Source organism: Falco punctatus, assembly GCF_963210335.1.
Source record: "Falco punctatus genome assembly, chromosome: 6".
NCBI lineage: Eukaryota > Metazoa > Chordata > Aves > Falconiformes > Falconidae > Falco > Falco punctatus.
Genome location: NC_137585.1, coordinates 61762044 through 61782623, shown reverse-complemented (window position 1 = coordinate 61782623; position 20580 = coordinate 61762044). Strand labels below are relative to the sequence as shown.

Here is a 20580-nt window from a genome sequence, read left to right as displayed (position 1 = left end):
ACAGTACCAGCCAAATTCAAAATTTAATGACAGTTTCTATCACAGTCTTCAAATTAACCTGTAACTGCTAATGTGCAGCATCTTCTTTCAGCACAGAAGAAATTAAGTGTATAGAAACTTAGCACTTAACTGTTGCCAACACAAAAGAACAGGGTCCTTTCAGATAAAGTGAGGATCATCTTTTAATGTTTGGCTGAGACAGTGAGGTCTTGGGTAAATCTCGAGAGCTCTTAGGGACTGTAACAGTATAAATTATAATGATCAAGTTCCATCTCTCTGATCTGCACTGGATCCACACAGGTATGAAAACAAGCTTCTCTCACTACCGCTGGAAGAAATGTCGGAAGAGTAGACACTTGGAGCAGGTCTAATGAATAAGAAGGTGGGGGATTTTGTTGGTTTTCTTTTTTTTTCCCTGCACAGTCTCTTTCCAAGACAGAGTCGCTCTTTACCTTTTTAGGTAAAATGCACCCAACAGGGGATGTACTACAGTTCATCATGTGAAACCTACTTACGCTGACAGAAACTAGAAATAAAATGGTTTTCCCACTGCAAGAGTATCTTCCCACGTAAATTACCATATCCAGTCTGTTCTAACTTAATATCAGTTTCTTTGTGATAACATGGAGTTGCCAAGCAACAGGGAAGACAGAGTCATAGCTCCGGGCAGTCAGTCAAAAGCACATTGTCAGTCCTGCTTCTCAGGACATTATTTTTCTAGACTTCACTGCACTTTTTTTCCATATTTCTTCCTAGCCGGAAAAGCTCCTAGCCAAAAAAACAAAGCACTGCTTTCCTTTTTTTTTTTTTTTTTTTTTTTTTTTTTGGGGGGGGGGGGGGGAGGGGTGGGGGTTTGATTTTTTTGTTTAGTTGTTTTTTTGGTTTGTTCTTTTTTAGTGCTTGGGGATGCTAGGGTTTATTTTTGTTAGAAAATTTCTGTTTCAATATCCCATTAGAAATTTTCTATCACTATCAACCAATGACAACACCGTGCAGTCTGCTTGCATAGTCAAAACGCAGAATGGGAGAAAACAATTTGAAAGTGACTGTGTTTATCTTCTTTGAAAGTTTCATTAAAATATCTCTTACTGCTCAGTGTAAAGACTCATTCTTTTCCATTCTTAATACCCTGATTTCCCCATTGTTTTTGTTTTGTTCCCTACGATATGCTAACTTGCAAACTAGGGTGACCATAAAAGCATCTAGGGACATACTGGGAACTGGATATAGATTACTCCTATTTTCATTTTGTTTTAATTACTTTAGAGGCTTACATGTATCTAACCACATGCACAAACAAATGCAAAAAGCTCTAAAAATACTGAAAAAAATATACAGTAGTTCAAAAAGTAGAATTTGCTTTCTCATTCCTACATAATTTCAGAGAGATACAATTAGTTCTGTTCTAACTTAAACTTCCATGAAATTTTAGGGAAACTCAGAACTAGTTTGGTAGTTGTTCATTGGTCTCCAAATTTCTTCTGAAGGAACTTAACATTTGAAGCTATTACTTCTAGTAAGCTTGATCCTAGGAGAAGTAAAGCATCTTAGCCCATATTTAGTGAGCATTTAAGCATAAATATTTAAGCGGTTTTGGAGAGCAGACAAATGCCTCGGCATCTGACATGATCTTGCCCTGCTAGTTTCTTGTGCCATTTTACAGGGGGGTTGATCTCCAGATAATCAGTGAAAACACATTAATTATGGAAAGCTAATTCATAATTTACATCAATAAATGTCTCCTATCGGAAGGCTTCTTTCATTTTGCTGGGTAATAATTTCTTCTGTACCATTCCAAAATTATATATACACATTCTATGTAACTTTATTTAATACTTGCTTTTGCATCCTGTACAAATTGGTATTGCGAAATGCTTGTCCCCATAGCAATTAAAAAATTGGAGTAATATTGCTTGGCGTCAGGAGATGGCACTGATACACACTGTCTCAGTTTGGGAAGTTGGGAAACAATATTATAGGAAAGATAGTAGGTGATCCTCTTACAGAAGAGAGAAAAGGAATAGTAAGAGTATTTTTTTTCCCACTGATATTATGTATTTCTATGCAATTTTTTAAAAAAACCCAACATCCACAGTTAGGAACTAAGAACCTAAGAGCTAAATTGCTATGCACGCGCACATGCACATAAATTCTGTTTTCCTCAGCATCTTCTACAGCGCTGCAGATTATGTGATTATTTTCACTTAAAATATGGCAAAGAAACTTGCAATACACCTGTAAGACATGACACATTTCTAGCATTGTAGCACAGTTGAGGAGAAATGAAGGAGAGCAACATGACGGAGTAGATTCACTGATGCAAATTAAAAGGGAGTGAGATTATTCCAACTACTGACTCATCCTCATACAACTTCCAGATGTCTGCTAATGCATCCACAATAATTCTTTCCTATTTCTTTAAAAGTGACTTCCCAAAAGGATACATCTCAAGCAGAATAAACTCTCAGCAGCTCTTGAGAAACATGCATTATGTGTGTATGTATATAAGCAATAGGAAAAATAAATCACTGTATCATATTTTCTTTATTATACCTAGTCATTTTGTGGGAGATTTTATGGCCATATAGAGTTCTGAGGTTTTGTGTTCTGAATGTTCTGAGGTTTTGTCAACAATACTTTTAAAATACAAATATTTTTTTTTTAAATCTACTACTACTAATGAAAAGTACACGATGGAATATTTTACTTGATATACTTCAAAACCATGTTCTGAGTCAACATTTGAAAAAGTTGATTAATCAGGCAGAGATCACTGGAAAGATTTTGTTTTTCTTCTTTTACATGTTAAGAGAACTATATTAAAAGGTTTGAGAAAAAAAATCATTTAAAGCAGATTTTCTTTTGTTTCATTTACTTAGCTTTGCCTGCTTGTGTATCAGATTTGGCTTTTGCACAGGTCACATTACTGTAAACCCTTTCTAATTAAAAATGAGAGATTCTGAAGATTAAGGATTTGGGAATATTCAAGTATTCGTTTACAAGTGACACATTCTGCAACACAAGCTATATGCTGAATCATACATCACCAGCACAGTTGGTGGTGTTAGTTTTAAATATCTAAATGTATTTGTATGAGACCTATTAGTATTGTTTTATTAATAACTGCATGATAAATGTCAATATTTTGTCACTGTTGGTTAACAATAAAGCACAACATAACAGGAAATAAAAGGACAAGACATAGTGGTGATAAATTTGCCTTTTCTGGGCTCCAGCAAATGATGTCAGGATCTAGAAAGCTGGAAGTTGCAAAAAGCATTTATTTTTTTCAATATAAGAAATGTTAGATGTGTTCATTTACACTGATGTTTAGCTTCTATGCATTCAGAAACAAAATTATTCATACCCTGACCTAAACCAGAGTAAATTTAAACCACAGTTCTTGTAGCTCCCTGACAACACCTAGAGTCAGAGGCTATAAACTGCTAAGCAGCATCTACAGGTGACTAGCCTGAGCATCCTCCCACTTCAAACACAGCAAAAGGCTTTTATTTTACTGCTGCCAACATATGTACAGCTTCCTGCAACAGCAGTACCTGATGCTGGTTTTTGCTCATCTTTGACTGCTGTATCAGTAGAAGATGGGCATCAACAGTCAACAAAGCTGTACCACCAGAAGCAATCCAACTCTGGCAGTCATTCTTAGAATTAACTGTCTTTTCAGGCAGCCATCATATTATAACATTTTAGAGCCAGTGCAGCAAAAAGGCTGTTGAATGCTGAACATTAACCCAAAAGCAGAAATTCAAGGCAAAAAGGTCATTTTCTTCAAGCTGTGTGGTCGCTGAATGACAAGGTCCTCAGAAAGAGGATCCAACTTCTGAGTCACACCATGCACACACTGCCTCCAAATAGCCATTCTCATGGCAAGAAACTTTTCCCCAAGCGTTTCCTGGAAGCCCTCCATGCTAATCTGCACAAATTGAAAGAAATCTTTCCTTTGTTGGAGAATAAAAGTGAGTCACTCACTGCATAATTTAATGGTCTGGAGAATCAGGTGGTGGAGAGGGAAAGGCATGTAGAGGTAATTGAGTCTAAGATCATTTATCTGGAGAAAATGGAACCAGAGCATAAATCCATTGCCAACTGTAATCAAATCTTTTTCTCACAGAAGGGCTAAAACAAATGGAAAAACAGGTACAAGCCAACGTTGTCTGAGCCCTGTGCTTCCCAGCTGAAGGCAAGGATGGAAAGGGTTGTCTCACACAGTGAGCTGGCTACTTACCCATACAGGACTTCCAGAGACCCAGAAAAAAGAGGGCACCCAGAAAGGTTTCCTCTGAAATCACGGGACTGATGAAAAGCAGACTGTTGGTATTCTTTGCAACTAGAGCAGGGCAAACTATTCACAGTAAATAGTATTTTCACTGAAATATTTTCTCTCTTCTTTTCTAGACACAAATTTGCATGAAAATTGTCAAGAAACGCATCATTATTTCTACACAATTACTGTTGCTGTAAATTATTTGACAAGTGTTTTAGGTGGACATATTTTGGCACATCACTACTCATGAAACTCTGCTGGAATGTGGCTTTGAGCATTAGATATGCTATGTTAATTAAAAAATTAAAAGCATTCTGATTGGAAACCCATGTTACTGTTTTATTCCTTGAATAGATGAAAATTACTTTTAGAGTTAGGTTTCCAATTTAGAATATTTGTAATTTCAAATTCAACATTATTTACTTTCCCATTAAAATCTTCAGAATCTATTAAAAGAAAGTATTTGTCTTAACTATGAACAGTCAGCTTGACAATGTTGGTTAACCATGAACCTGCAACTTTATTCCTCTATAGAGTAACTAAGAGCAAGCAGAATGTATTTATTTTTCAAAGAGGCTATAAGAGAGACCATGCAAAATACCATTTAATTCTGCAGATTTCCCACCTTCATGGATCTGCAGACTAGCCACCTGGCACAAGTGATGTTGAAAAAAGCTGTGCAAAATATTACAGATATTCAATAAAGAGAAATGGGATAAAGGCTACTTCTGCCTCCTGAAATGTAACAGATGAGTAATTGAGGAATTGTTGCTCTGTGTGTGATTGCTCCAGCTTATGCCCAGTCATCATTTAAGAAATTTACCAATCAAATATATCAGCAAGTAAGAGGTAAAAGATTATCAGTGCATCAACCAAATTTTGTATTAAGTATTCTAATAAAAGCATCATAGCCTAAGAGCTTTGAACTTGTCTCAAGTTACAAAAGAAGGGGTATGCAAGAAAACAGCTCTCTTGCTGTATTCCCCAAGGCAGACCAGGTATCAGCACTGGGGGCTGATCACCAATAGGATAATCATTTGGGAAACTGTAGTACTGGTTCACCAGATCATTCGTGTTTTGTTAAATGAACTTCTGCCTTAACAAATGGGGTCTCATACGGTGTCTCCTGATCCAGAAGAGTTACATCTGCATTTCTAATTGGCATAACAGTTCAATCATTTGATCAAATGTCTGGTTGCTGCTTTCATAATCCTCCAACACACTAAATCTAGTTATAACTTTGGCTTTAAAAGAGCCTTCACGGTTGCATTAAAAACATTAAAAAGGTGACTTTAAAATGGCCAAATTCCCAATGTTAGATGAAAAGAAGTGAAAATATTTTATCACATACTTTAAAGTTAGGACTAATCTATAAAATGTGAATACTTGTGGGAGAGGGCTTAGTTCTGTTGACCTCAATTTTTAAGGATATGGGAATAAAACAGTCCTTCCTTTTCTTGGCTTTAGGACCTTATTGACAACCTACTAAAGTTAATGGAAAGACTTCAGTCGGTTGGTTTGAGGGTTTTTTTTAAAGACAGATATGCATTAAAACAAACATCCCTCTTATTCGAGGATATTCTGACCAGTAGACTGTCCCTCTAAACTCTGGCTTGGAGACTCCCCCAAATTAGAGAAAATATAATTCTGCTTCTCAGAACAGAACAAGTCTGAGGGGCTCCAAGGGCACTGATCCTACAATCCTTAATAAACACACTGAACTGCAGGACTGAAAACCACCATAAAGCTAGAAAAAAGCCAACACCAACACACGTGATAGAAAGACAGTAATTTTACTATAAAAGCAGAAGTCTATGAAATAAACAAGTGGAAGAAACGGACCACAAGTACAAATAATAAGCAGTAAAAGTTCGCTAGAAAAATAACATCATTGTGTTAGGGAAAGAATGTAGCATCATCAAAGACAGAAGATAAGCAAGAAAATGGAAGAAAGCAAGCTATGTAAGTATTTTTAATTAAGAAATTGGTTGGCTAAAATTCATCAATATTCAGATTAGCTAAGATGAAGTGTTTCCATGATCTACACTGATAAAACCTAAATGAATTGGTCTGCCAAGATTTTTCTTTTTTTTTCCCTTTGTAATTATTGAGGGTTTTTAATGTCAGGAAGCAAATATTGATGTAATGTCAGTGTAATTTATCTGTACAGGGACTTTACTTCTCAGTGTGTAATGTAATTCCTAATTCCTTAAAAAAGATGAAGTTGTCATTTCATGAGACATTACTGCCTTAATTTTCTTAATTGCTACATTAAATCTTTTTGGTCATTTTCTGACTGATGGATATATCTGTTGAACTAGTTATAAAGGGCTTTTTCATATACCTACTGTCACCTTAAACAAAAAGGCCTGACAGGTGATACTGAGGTTGAAAACAAAGTCTGAAGTTTCATAATTGGCTGAAAGTTAATACTTAATTTTTCTCCCATAAGAGCCCAAGAGATCCTTATTAAAAACCTAGTAAAAGGTAAGGATGACTTTTTTGTTTGGTACAGTGCAATGCAGTGATATATTAAAGAGCTGTTCAAACAGATCACAGTTAGGGAGGCTAACACCTGAAACAAACAGTGAGGGCTAGTAACAGGGATGGGATCAGTACATTATCATGCCACTGGAGACATGGGATTCAGGTGATAATTGTTGGCCCCAGTTCTACGTCTGGGAAGAGCTAGTGTGCCAGCAAATTTATTGTAGTTATCATTTCCCTTAACGCACTGCCACACCACCTTGTTTAGAGTCATCTAGGATAGCAGAGACAACGCAGTCCACTTCTCACAGGAAATTAGTAGAAGGGAAAGGACAAAGTTATTACGATGTTCTATATACAATATTATAACCACTTCAGCTGTTTCAGTTTCAGGTGTTTGGTGAGCCTCTTACAAGTTATCTATAAAGATCACCCTCATAACAGCACTGCAAACTACCATAAAGTCAATGGATTGTGTACTAGCAACTATCAAATCTGTGATGTTCTGTAATACCTTACAGGTGGGGAACATGAAGCACACTGCACATACTCCCCATGGCAGGGGGGTTGGACAAGATGGTCTTTAAAGGTCCCTTCCAACTCAAACCATTCTGATTGTATGATTTAAATTAAAAAATAAATAGGTAGCATGGTTTAGGTGGCAAGACTGCCCTGGACAGCTGTGCTTGTCAAGGTGTTAAGCAAGGAATTTAAACTTTTGCAACTACATATACTTTCCCACCGTTCATCTGGCTTGTTTATTTGGCTATAAAGAGGCTATACGAGACAGGACTCTTTTGCATACCTTCTGAGCAAAGAGTAGCTCAAGGGATTCTCGTTGTATTACTCTGTTACTACTATTAAAAATGTCACTGCAGATGGCCACAATATGGGGGAGGATGATTAAGAATAGACAGGAAACCTCTGCTCTAAAACCAACAAAGCATATTTCAAAAAAGAGCAGCCTCATCATGCTACCATGTCTGCACATATAATATAGTTTAACCACATCAGTATGTGGTACAACTGCATACATGTATGTGCTACAACTGTGGTGTAACTTTGTACAAGCAAATAAGAACATATTTGAAACTGGAGAAGAGATAGCACTGGATTATCACTCAGGCTGCCACTAGGAAGATGCCAATTACATTTGTTTCATACATTTTTTTCATAAAATTCCATTCCTGCATAGTAGTAGTTAATTTAGCGCCAATCTTTATGATAGCATAGTTACAGTTACTTTTCCTGTTCACTGATTTGCATTTTTCATTGTTGAATTTCAACCTTCACTTTATCATGCAGTATTTTCTGCCATAAGATCTTCTGAACCTTTTGGTGATCCTTCTTTATTTCATCTGTTCAGACTGACTCTACCATCACCATAACCACCTCAGCCCTCACACCACCTTTTCAGACTTGTTCCTGAAGATGCTGAACACAGATCTCAGCAGGGATCCCAATGGAATATCACCAGGATCTATCCATTCTAAAAAAAAGGGCCATTTATTCCTGTCTTTTAACTTTTAACTTTGAATTTGTGTCTCAGAGAATCTTCACTCTCATTCTATGAGAGACTAGTCTCTAAAACATGCTTGTTGAAATCTGTCTACAAAAGGTCTTTATGCTAAAATGTATGCATATTGACCTGTTCATCCTCATCCACATGTTTACTGTTTTCACAGAATAACTCAGAAAATTCATCACACATGACTTTCTTTTAGAAAAAAAGAGTTCAACTCTTCCACAATTGTAATTTCTTTTTATTTTAATTTCCTTCATATGTAAATTAGACATATTGTTCTGTTCCTTCCAAATTCAGCCATGGAGTACTTTCAAAATATTTGGCTATATTGCCATCTTCCATTCCTCCAATTCCAGGATTGCACATCACATAGTTCATCAGTTCTGTGTTTTAGTTCCCTCAAAGCTCTTGGACAGCTGCCATATGATCCCATCCTTTGTTTCTTTTTTTTTTTAGTGAACCCACAGATTCATCATCCAGACATAATTATGCAGTGCCTAATTTGTAATAAACAGTCCTTCAATATAGATCATGAGTTTTCCATATACAAAAGAGGAAAGAAAAATGATGAACAAATTAGGCCATACTTTCTCACATTAGCTAAGTCTGGGGAAAAAAAAACAGTTTGAAAAGCTGAAGAAAGTCTGAAAAGTCTGAAAAGCAGATCTACATAGGCAGCATTTTCATCATTTGTGTCATTGTGTTCACCTGAAGAAATGGCTGTTGTAGCGTGCCACTTGCCTTACTTATGTGGCTGCCAACTGTTTTCTTGGACTCCAAATGCTCCCCATGGTTTGTTTCCAGATAGGTATTTTCTTACACAGTAAAGTGGCAAATGACTTTTGATTGTAAAAGCAAAACATTCCAGTGTCATACTAAAGTTTGAAAAAGCAGCATAGATTTGTCTTACATACCTCTCTTGCTATATACCATAATAATTAAGAAATTACAACCAACCTCATCATACAGACAGTTTTACAGGTGAAGAAACCCCTGGGGTTTGCATCTTAAAAAAGAAAGGATTTGCAAAAGTTCATATACCTCTAAGAGTAAAAGCTCTTTTATGAGACAATATGATACGTGTCAGAAGTTTGCTATGAGGTATTCTTATTATCTTTACCAAACCTCTCTCCATTTGTTGTTTTTTATTTAACAAAGAAAAAAATCTGGAATCTATCTATTTTATTTCACAGCTGTGAATACTCTACTGAAGTGTACATGAAATAAGCTATTTGCAGTAGTCCTTGTTGAGAAACCATGCTTTTTCTTAAGGTTAGACAGTCAGGGTTGACAGAAAATGAATATCCTTCTAAACATGTTACTGTAACTCCGAAGACAGACTCTTAGTCTTAATAATAGCAACAATGATAATAAACAATAGTGTTGTTAATAATAGATTATATTTCAAAATGTCAGTAATGGTATTTTTAAACAAAAAAGGCTAGCAATGTACTGTAAATGTGTGCTATGAGGAATATTTGCATATAGCTGCCAGACAATCTCAATGAAGGATTTCATTGTTGAATTATGAAATCATTGTGTTTGATATTGTTGTACACATATACTCCAGATCTGATGCAGATCACATTCAAGAAGGATTCCAAGCAGCCTCAGAGGTCATCCTTAACCCTCTACCAACCAAAAGTTATAGACAGTTATTAAATAAATCTCTAGATTATACCTAGTTCTAGAACAGTTTCTTCAGTGTTATTCTTTGTTCATTGTGATGAAAGCATGATTAAGGTAGAACAGAAAACATAGGGGTTTGTTTTTCTCTAGACCACATAGATATGTAAGCACACACCCATGTGCCATTTTCAAATGGCTGAGCATGAAATGTCATTTTCAGATTCTTCCTTTCAGACACATCTGTTCTGCACCTGTTTTCTTAATGTTGTTTCTATAGACCATCTCTCAATGTTTAAAATAATTGCCCTTGCATGGAAACTTTCAGTTGGACACATGGAAACGTATCAACAATGATCCTACCTTTAGCAGGTAAGCTTGACAGTCACTGACATAATCATACTCCAATCCATCAAAGGTATAATAATGTCGATCACCATAAATAGTGCATACAGCAGGACAGGGGTAACTAGTGCAATTGAATATCCCTCTCCGACAAACACTGTAAGGAAGATTAACAATCAGTATCAGGGTCTTTTTCTTTTTCTTTTCAAGAAAAAGCTTTCTTGGGTTCTTTATTTCAAGTCATACACAAATTCATGAAAGAAAGTTCTCAGACCTTGAAACACAGAGCTATTCTATGGATTGCTTCTGAAATCATTGGTGATGCCATGGCAGAAAAGTGTTGAGCATTTTGCCATCAGCACATATGTACAATAAAAATGCATAAGAAATGAATGCAAAATCTCGACATTTTTATGGCTTATACAGATATTTCCATCGTTGCCTCCAGTATAGATTAGACACTATGCCACAACATGCTTATTGCTAAAACACCAGTTTTATTTTTTTCTCAAGAAATTTTGATAAAAATCTGTTGATATTCAATGCAAAAGAATTCCAGTTGCTACCTGTAAGATTTCAGGGTATCAGACAAGTACAGAATGAGTTTAAGAAATAAATGCTGATATTTTGCAGGATTACTTTTCCTGTCAGCTACCTTCAATGACTTACATGAATTTGTATGAAGGTAGTACTGACAGCCTCCAGTTTTGCTTGTGTAAGAGTATAAGCTCAGTTGATTTGCCAGGAAGTTTTTAACTGATTAAATGTTGCCATGCCAAATTGTTTATTATTATTATTAAGCATATACTTAATGGAAGATATTTTGGCTAGCAAATTGTAATGGATGAAAAACTGTTTTGTGTCAGTATGAGTCAGGGAAGGCTCCTTAAAAAAAGGTGGTGCTAACTCATTTCCCAGTTCTAATGCTCTTTTCTTTTTTTTTCTTTTTTTTTTTTCTTTTTTTTTATTGCCCATCTTTTTCCTATACAGTTGCTCATGGTGACTGGTAACTCACACTGTAAACAGTTCAGTTCCCAAAATAGAAGACTGTTTAACACTGTCATACATTTAATGTCCCTTTTTTCTCCTTGGTTGTCTTTCATGTTATTATATTCTCTGAAATGCCAAATGTCTTCTCTTTCAGAGATTAACTAATATATGTGGAATCTAGCATTTGTTCTTGACTGCTTTTTAACATGGATATCTTCTTCCTCCTTTTCAGAGCTGAAGAAGCACTCACCCAAAAGTCTGCCTACTCTTCCTATTAGTGAGCCTAATAAAAGATATATCGTATAACTGTCTATAAACAAGCATATATATTTTTTATTTTCAATGTACTCAACACATTTTCTGTATCAGTTTCACTTTGTGGCTTAGCCCAGATGACTTGGAAGTATGTAAAATGAATGTCACTCACCAGGTGTAACATGGTGTAGCTATCACTTCTCCTGACAGAAATTCCCTATCTTTCCAGGTGCATGGACAACTGTCAGGAATATAACACTTCCCTTTATGCTCAGCCATCCTTCAAAATAAAAGAATTATTGAGATGAAAGCGTAAATTCACAGGTAGATCAACATAACTGAATGTGTAGTGTATTTTCTAAACCCTGCCAAAGGCAACTGGTCTTCCATGCAGCCAAAGACAATTGTTTCAGCAGCAAAAACTGTATGAATCAAACGATCTCCACTGTGCACAGCTGGAGACTTTAAGATAACCCTGCTGGTCCTAGCTAAAAGCCATACTCACTTCTTGGAACAATGACCCTGAAAAGCATAATGGTTCCAGAAATACAATTCGGCACTGGTGATGGTACTAACTGCACTAAATGTTACACATGTACTCTTCTATCTGATAGCAAAATAAGTGTTTATTCTTTTACTTAACTAATTCATGTCTTTTACTCCATTATTTGTAAGAAACTTGGGATTGGTCTTGTTTGTACCCCTTTTATAGTTTATCATTAAGAAAATAATCAAGTAACATACTCAATCTGAAATGGTATAATACTACTTGACTGTCAGAGTGGGGCTTTAGCACTGTTTTTTAACTTATATTTTATTTCAAACTTTTAAATGAACTTTAATGACAATGCTGATAGTTTAAGTTCATCCAAATATCATAGTGATGTTTCAGTAAAAAATTGCTAATTTTTATATGATGCCTTGTATTAATTCATGCATTATGATTGATAGCACAGCTGAAGTGCATCTATGCCAATGTCAGAAGCATGGGCAATGAACAGGAGGAGCTGGAAGCCATCGTGTAGCTGGAAGATATGGCATAATCACCATCACAGAATCATGGTGAGATAACTGGCATGACTGGAGTGCTGCAATGGCTACAAACTCTTCAGAAGGGATAGGCAAGGAAGGAGAGGTGGTGGGGTAGCTCTATATGTCGGGGTGTTTTGACTGCCTTGAGCTTGGGGTGGAGGGGGTGGTGTGGTGTTACCTGGAGGTCTGTGATTCTCCTGGGGTGATGCTCCTTCTCCCTTCTTCCTTGAATTGGGGGGAGGGGGGCTGAATGGTTGCAATCATCCCAGCGGATGAAACCCCTGGGAGAGGGGATCACAGAGGGGCTTGGTGACAATAGGGTTCAGTGTTTATGGGTAAGAATCAGGGGCAGGGCCAATGAGGCAGATATCCTGGTGGGAATCTGTTATAGACCACCCAACCAGGATGAAGAGGCAGGTGAAACATTTTACAAGCAACTGGGAAAAGTCTCAAGATTGGTAGCCCTTGTTCTCATGAGGGACTTCAACCTACCGGATGTCCACTGGGAATACAACACAGTGGATAGGAAACAGTCTAGGAGGTTCCTGGAGTGTGTTGAAGGTAACTGCCTGACAGCTGGTCAGTGAGCCAGCCAGGAGAGATACCCCACTGGACCTGCTGTTTGCAAACAGGGAAGAACTAGTGGGTGATGTGACAGTCGAAGGACATCTTGGGCATAGCAATCATGCGACAACAGAGTTTTTGATTCTCAGAGATGGAGGGGGGTCTGCAGAACCACTACCGTGGTCTTCCAGAGGGCTGACTTTGGCTTGTTTAAGAGTCTGGTTGACAGAGTCCCTTGGGAGGTAGCCCTGAATGGACAAAGGGTCCAGTAAAACTGGACATTATTCAAGACAGAAGTCTTAAAGGCACAGGAGCAGGGTGTCCCCATGTGCTGAAAGACAAGCTGGCAGGGAAGAAGCACTGGCCTGGCTGAACACAAACCTTTGGCTGGAATTCAGGGAAAAAAAGGTGAGTTGACCACCTTTGGAAGCAGCAGGCAACTCTGGAGGACTATATGAATGTCATGAGGTTATGCAGGGTGAAGATTAAAGAGGAGAAAGCCCAGCTAGAACTCAGGCTGGCCACTGCTGTAAAAGATAACAGAAAATGTTTCTACAAATACATTAGAAACAAAAGGAGGGCCAAGGATTATCTGCATCCTTTACTGGGTGTGGCACAGAACATTGCCACAAGGGATGAATAAAAAGCTGAGGTACTTAATCCTTTCTTTGCCTCAGTCTTTAATAGCAAGACCAGCTTCCCTCTGGGTACCCAGCCCCTGAGCGGGAAGACAGGAATGAGGAGCAGAATGAAGTCTCCACAGTCCAGGAGGAAACGGTTCATGACCTGCTGCTCCACTTAGACGTGCACAAGTCTATGGGATACACCTGAGGGTACTGAGGAAGGCTAGTGGAGGAGCTCACTCAGTCACTCTCCATCCTTTATCAACAGTCCTGGCTGACTGGGGAGGTCCCAGAAGACTGGAGGTGAGACAATGTGACACCCATCTACAGGAAGGGCAGGAAGGAGGATCCAGGGAACTACAGGCCTGTCGGCCTGACCTCAGTGCCAGGGAAGGTTATGGAGCAGATCATTCTGAGTGCCATCATGTGGCATGTGCAGGACAACTGGGGGATCAGGCCCAGGCAGCCTGGGTTCATGGAAGACAGGTCCTGCCTGACTAACGTGATCTCCTTCTACAGCAAGATGACCCGCCTGGTGAATGAGGGAAAGACTGTGGATGTTGTCTACCTGGACCTTAGTCAAGCCCTTGACACTGCCTCCCACAGCATTCTCCTGGGGAAACTGGCTGCTCATGCCTCGGATGGGTGTACTCTGCGCTGGGTTAGAAGCTGGCTGGCTGGCTGAGCGCAAAGAGTGGCAGTAACGGGGTTACATCCAGCTGGTGGCCGGTCACAAGTGGTGTTACCCAGGGCTCAGTACTGGGGCCAGCTCTGTTTAATACCTTTATCAGTGATCTGGACAAGGAGATCGAGTGCACCCTCAGTAAGTTTGCAGATGACACAGAGTTGGGCGGGAGTGTTGACCTGCTTGAGGGCAGGAAGGCTCTGCAGAGGGATCTGCAGAGGGCCAATGAGCCAAGGCCAACTGTATGATGTTCAGTGAGGTGAAGTGCTGGGTCCTGCACTTGGGTCACAATGCCAGACAACGCTACAGGCTTGCGGCAGAGTGGCTGGAAAGCTGCCTGGGGGAAAGGACCTTTGGGTGCTGGGTGACAGCTGGGTGAACATGAGCCAGCAGTGTGCCCAGGTGGCCAAGACAGCCAGCAGCATCCTGGCTTGTGTCAGAAACAGCGTGGCCAGCAGGACTTGGGTAGTGATTGTCCCCCTGTACTCGGCACTGGTGAGGCTGTACCTCAAATACTGGGTTCAGTTTTGGACCCCTAACTTCAAGAGGGACACCGAGGTGCTGGAGCGTGTCCAGAGAAGGGCAACAAAGCTGGTGAAGGGTCTGAAGTACACAGTCCTGTGAGGAGCAGCTGAGGGAACTGGGGTTGTTTAGTCTGGAGAAGAGGAGACTCGGTACCTTTTTGCTCTCTACAACTACCTGAACAGAGGTTGTAGGCAGGTGGATGTCAGTCTCTTTTCCCAAGTAACAAGGGACAGGACAAGAGGAAATGGCCTCAAGTTATGCCAGGGGAGGTTTAAAATGGAGATGAGGAAGAATTTTTTCATGGAAAGGGTGCTCAAGCATTGGAACAAGTTGCCCAGGGAGGTGGTAGAATCACCATGCCTGGATGTGTTTAAAAAACACGTACATGCAGTCCTTAGCAACATGGTTGAGTGATGGACTTGGCAGTCCTGGGTTCATGGTTGGACTTGATGATCTCAAAGGTCTTTTCCAACCTAAATGATTCTATGATTCTGATTTTTGTGTTAAAAATTGTTTATTCCTGTAATGGTCTTGAAAGCTTACTCCTCAGTTGAGGCAGAGGTTGTAGAGGACTACAGAATAGCATGCAAGAACAGCTAGTGAAATGTTACACAGTTATGCCTGAAATCTGTCTTCACCAGTGCTTTAGTCATCTGTGAACATCACAAGTTTCTGGAAGGGGAATTCTGGCAGTCCCATTACACTCTGATCTGTGTATACAGCACACCTGGTATACTGTCAGGGGACCATGGGCTACACACACAGTGAAATAAAGTTGAATGTTGAGAAAAAATAGGGAGCACTCTCCCTGAGGTCAAATTGCAGCAATTTTCACAACATATTTGACTCTTCAAATCTGAAAGTGCACACAGCAGGCATCAGGAGAGGGAATGGAAACAGGGGGAAGGAGTGGTGGTTGATCCCGACAGAAATTTCACAACAAAAACTTTTAGCTTTTGTGCTTTGATTTGATCCCTGCAAAAGCTCAGCAGACTGTTTCTGGGCACCAAATACATAAGCTGAGAAAACAAAAACTTTAGCTGAGTTCAGAAGAACAGTGAGAATGAAGGGAAAGAGACAGGATCCAGCCTGCACATCCCCACTCTCTGCCCCAGACTGGACATCAATATTATAGGCCTGAGTTGAAGTCTAGGTGAGACAATTACTTGGGCAGTAAGCAGGAACACAGATGGTTTGGTTTACATTATGATTTTTTGTCATGTTTGCTTCTACGCTTAAATGAATTATACTATACAAGTGGTGGGACTCAGCTCCTGTCCAGAGAGTCCAAAATACCAGCCAATTGGACTGGTAGCAAGATAGGTATCTCATGGGATAGTGGACTCATGGTCTCAGCATGGAGAAACTGTGGGACTCCAACTGAGGCAGCATTATAGAACAATAGCTTCAAAATTAGAGACATGACACTACTGGTATTTATAAAAAGCGGGGGGAAAAAAGCATAGTTAAACTGTGAAAAATATATCTATGGCTTGTGCTTCAGGTTGTTCTGCCAAAACTTACCCAGGGGGACAAATGCAACCACTTGCACAGGGTGGTGAGGGGACACAGGAGAAGTTCATTGCAAGGTTCGCACAAGAGATCCCACAATTCACACCTGCCGCTGGTAATCCAGGCAGTGGAGATCTGCAGTCATAGTAGATTTTTCCTTCAGGGCATATGTGAACTTCAAATGCAAAATGCAGGTTAAATGAGATCAACTGCTCTTTTACACTGGAGGTTTTCTATTTGTTTTTGTTCACAATCTATTTTAATGCACAGTTAGCCTACATTATAGTACATGTAAGAATACAATCTAAATAGAAGGCTGTAACTTCATTTGTATTATAGAGGTATAAAATTAATATATGTTTTAATGTAAAAAAATGACCAAAACAATGTTAAACATCTGGATCTATGTACCCTGGATCTGATACACAACCCATTCTTAAAGATGGAGCAATTATGCCTTGAGTAGACAGAATCTTTAGAATTGGCATAATTTTCAGTGTACTGAAATCCCTTCTAAATCCATTACAAATTAATTAAAAAATTACTTTCTAGAAATTAATATCTTAAAGCTTCCTGAACATGAATGGTGAGCCTAATTTTAAGTATTCCCATGAGAACATATAGATCTACACCTCACATGTAATTATTTATTTTTCAGTTTCCCAGGTGACTTAGTAGTACAATTTGTGTTACAGAAAAAGGAAAAAGAAAAAACCAAGACAACTCATGCTCCTAACCTCCTATTTTAAATATGTCATGATGTCAAATATAATTAAAATACATATAAGGAGAAAACCAAATTACCTGAATGTCAAAAACTTTCTCTGTGCAACTGTAATATGAAACAAGACTGTAAATTACCTGTATTGTCTGTAGTGGCTTCAATGCATTTCACTGTTCCATTCAAACACTGACTGGAAAAGAAAAGCAAACCCATCTTTATTCAAGGGGAAAGTGTTTTGTAGCCACCATGTTAAAAAAGGTAATAGAATTTAACCCAATTTAAACAACAGAAATGAAGAGAAGGAGGATTAAAAGTCAAAAGCATGAGTTCTGACCAACATTTTGTTGGTGTTTTCTAACTGCTAGTCTGTAATAAGGGCCCAGACTCACAAAGGTTTTTATGTACTATTTAATTGCCTAACTTTCAATGAAATAAAAAAGGAGCTGGGTATGTCAGCCTCTGGGGGAATGTAGGGCCAGGAGATTCAGAATGCTGGCAGTGTAACAGGAAATCTTATCCACCTCAGTGAATATGGTAGGATAGAGTATGCAAGCTTCCTGTTGCACAGATGTTAGGATACATAGCTTGATTCTTCTTATTATTATAAAATACAGAAATGCAGAAAAACACATTCAGCAATAAACTTAGTCCTCTTTTTTTTCCTTTTCCTTGGGGCAGGAAAAAAAAAAAAGAAGTGAAAAAACCAAGGCATTGCAGAGGCATAGAAATGGCAGAAAAACAAAGCCCCTACTCTCACCTCTTGAACTACATGATTACCAAGCTTCAGTTATAACAACTATAAGACCTCATAAAGTATTAACCATGACACAAAAATCACAGACATGATTTTAAATCAAGCAGGTTGAAAGCATTTCTTGTAAAATAAACAAGTTTGACTGGGAAACCTGGGAGGTTTCCCCGCTTGTTTCAATGAGGTCAGGATTCCATCATGAATTAATAATACAAAATAGCTTACAAAATAATACAAAAATAGTTTACAAAATAATAATAAAAAAAGACACAAATATAGCTCTCTGCAGCCTTTGTTTGAAAGACTTTCTAAAATAGAATCACATTGTTTCCATTTTTCCAAAACCAACCTCATATTGCTATCACAGTGCCCCCAGGTCTAAGAATTGGACTGCAACCTCTATGTGTGTTTTGAGATACTCTTTAGTCCCTGGCTTACAGAATTCTCCAGGTGTCCTGTTAAAACAAGCAGGTACATAATCCAATTTATATTAGGCTCCCTTTTACCAGATGCGTAACAAAATCTCTTGATACAATAGACCTTCATTCTATGTGAAAAAATTCTCAAGGCTCTTGAGTAGCATCCAAACTGTGATATGTAAAAGATAAAACTCTTGATGCTCAAACCTACCAGGAACCTGTTGGTGTAGGGAAGATTTCTCCAGGCTTGAGGGCTTTGCCCTTGTAATGACAATGACAGGCAGATCTGTTAAAAGAATAGTTATGCATGTAGATACAAAAGCAAGATTAAATGGGATTTAAGGGCAATCAATTTACCGAGTTATTATGGTAAGCAGGCCTTATAATTAATTAACCCAATCTTTATATTTACAATATAATTCTAAAGGCAAAAACTAAAGGATGACACACTGACTGTATTTAAGTCTGTGGCAAAACTCCTACCATCTTCAACAAAGCCAAAATTTTCCTTAATTTCTGTATTATTTATTTGCTGTTTCTGTTCTTTAGTCTTATAGAAAGGAGTTTTTCTTCCCAGTTATGGGAGTAGTATGGCAACGTGTAGATCCCATTCAAAGTACTGTCAAAATCATGGGACAGAAGAATTATCACAGCAAAATCATTCACTCTGTAAGACGAGCGAGATGGGATAGTAGCAGCAACAGAATTCCCTAGAAACCATGCAAAAATATGGGAATACTAAGTTACTTCACACTCTTTATATAGTTTGAAACAGGCTTTTTCCCTACAGTATGAACTTTACTGATCTTTCCAAAATATATGTTGCAATGAATAGCAATAATTCTGTAAATCTTGAAATTTATATAAATACTTATTCATTTTTAATTCAGTACCTGAACTCCATAACTCCCCATGGTAGTAAGCTGTAAAAAACCTATTGCCTTTCATTGGTCATTTCCTTTCATTTAACTGAAGGGATTTGCATTGTAAGACAGAAAAAAGACACTCCTAGACACTCTTTCCATACTATCCCTGACTTCGTATATTGGTACTACATTGATTCCTTCTCATTATTTCTGAAGTGTTAAAAAAAAGATTTTCATGTGAAAATGCCTTCCCACGAATTAAAAAATTTTCATCACCCTTCTCTAAAGCAGTATGACATTTCTGAAGTGCAGTCGAAGGCTGTACACACAGTATCAAATGAGGCCCCACTATTGATTAGTACAACAGAATATGAAATCTTCACGTATCACTTGCTATAATGTTTAGGCAGCTTATATCTTGAGGGAAACAGCAAAATAACTACTTAAAGTTTACTGGAAAGAGGAAAATGCCTACACATATATTCTATTTTCGTATGACTTACATTGATACACAAAAGTTGACCGATGCTTCAAAATACTTCCCATCAGGACAATTACATCCTTCTGCACAGTCATCGCCACACATATTTGCCATAGAAACTGAAGCACAGGAATGTTTACAAAAAGAAGAGCACTGATGATAAAGCATACCACTGTGACACATCACAGCTGGAAGAGAGTGAGGGGGAGAGAAGGGACAATAACATGCTCTTAAAACGTGAAAAATAGAAAACAAAGCAGTATATCATGGGAGTGCAAAACAGCAAAGTAAAATGGTCTTTTGCTGAACTGGGTGAGGTAAAATGAATGAGAAAAATATGCTATCTTACTGATTTCTTAAGTTAGAAATGTTTAGATTCAGCTGAGTCTGTTAGACAATTCCTTGGTTGGAATTGTCTATCTATTCTTTATATAGGTTAGTAACTTGGGCTTCCAAGAGAGGAAGAATGGTCCAGTTAAGGTTGAGGCATTACTGTATGGTTTAGAAATGCTTTGTTTTAAGTCATTGCAACATCCTACTTGGCAAATCACTGCCCACCCTGCCCTGCATGCCCTGGGGAGCCCCTGCCAACCCGGCTTGGCTTTCCCTAGGGAACAGCCCTGCTCCTGCCACTCCTTGACTACTTTAGCCTAATAGGGGCTTCCATATGGCTTAGGAGTTCGAAGTTAGAAATCTAAATTCTCTCTGCAGCCAGTGGAAAGAGACAGGCACTCGCTGTGAGGCAGCTCAAGGTCCCCAACTCAGATGCCTCAGAGGCTATTAGCATTCTCCCCTGATATGTCATTATCCCATGGCACAATTCTAGCTTTCAGCAAAAAACATTGATCCCTGCATTTTCTGGAGCAAATCTTATTTGCAGAATTT

At 38.4% G+C, this 20580-nt stretch overlaps 1 protein-coding gene across 10 annotated transcripts in view; it reads right to left on the bottom strand.

The window, feature by feature from the left end:
* LOC308065871 (otogelin-like protein) overlaps positions 1 to 20580 on the bottom strand; it is a 104441-nt gene that overhangs the window by 50138 nt on the left and 33723 nt on the right. For all 10 annotated transcript variants that reach the window (XM_080392468.1, XM_080392474.1, XM_080392473.1 and 7 more), the window contains 6 exons: positions 19718 to 19883; positions 18560 to 18634; positions 17316 to 17368; positions 16467 to 16629; positions 11686 to 11793; positions 10287 to 10425 (listed from right to left, as the gene is read on the bottom strand). In XM_080392468.1, coding sequence (XP_080248594.1) covers positions 10287 to 10425; positions 11686 to 11793; positions 16467 to 16629; positions 17316 to 17368; positions 18560 to 18634; positions 19718 to 19883 — 704 coding nt within the window. The remainder of the gene's footprint in view (positions 1 to 10286; positions 10426 to 11685; positions 11794 to 16466; positions 16630 to 17315; positions 17369 to 18559; positions 18635 to 19717; positions 19884 to 20580) is intronic.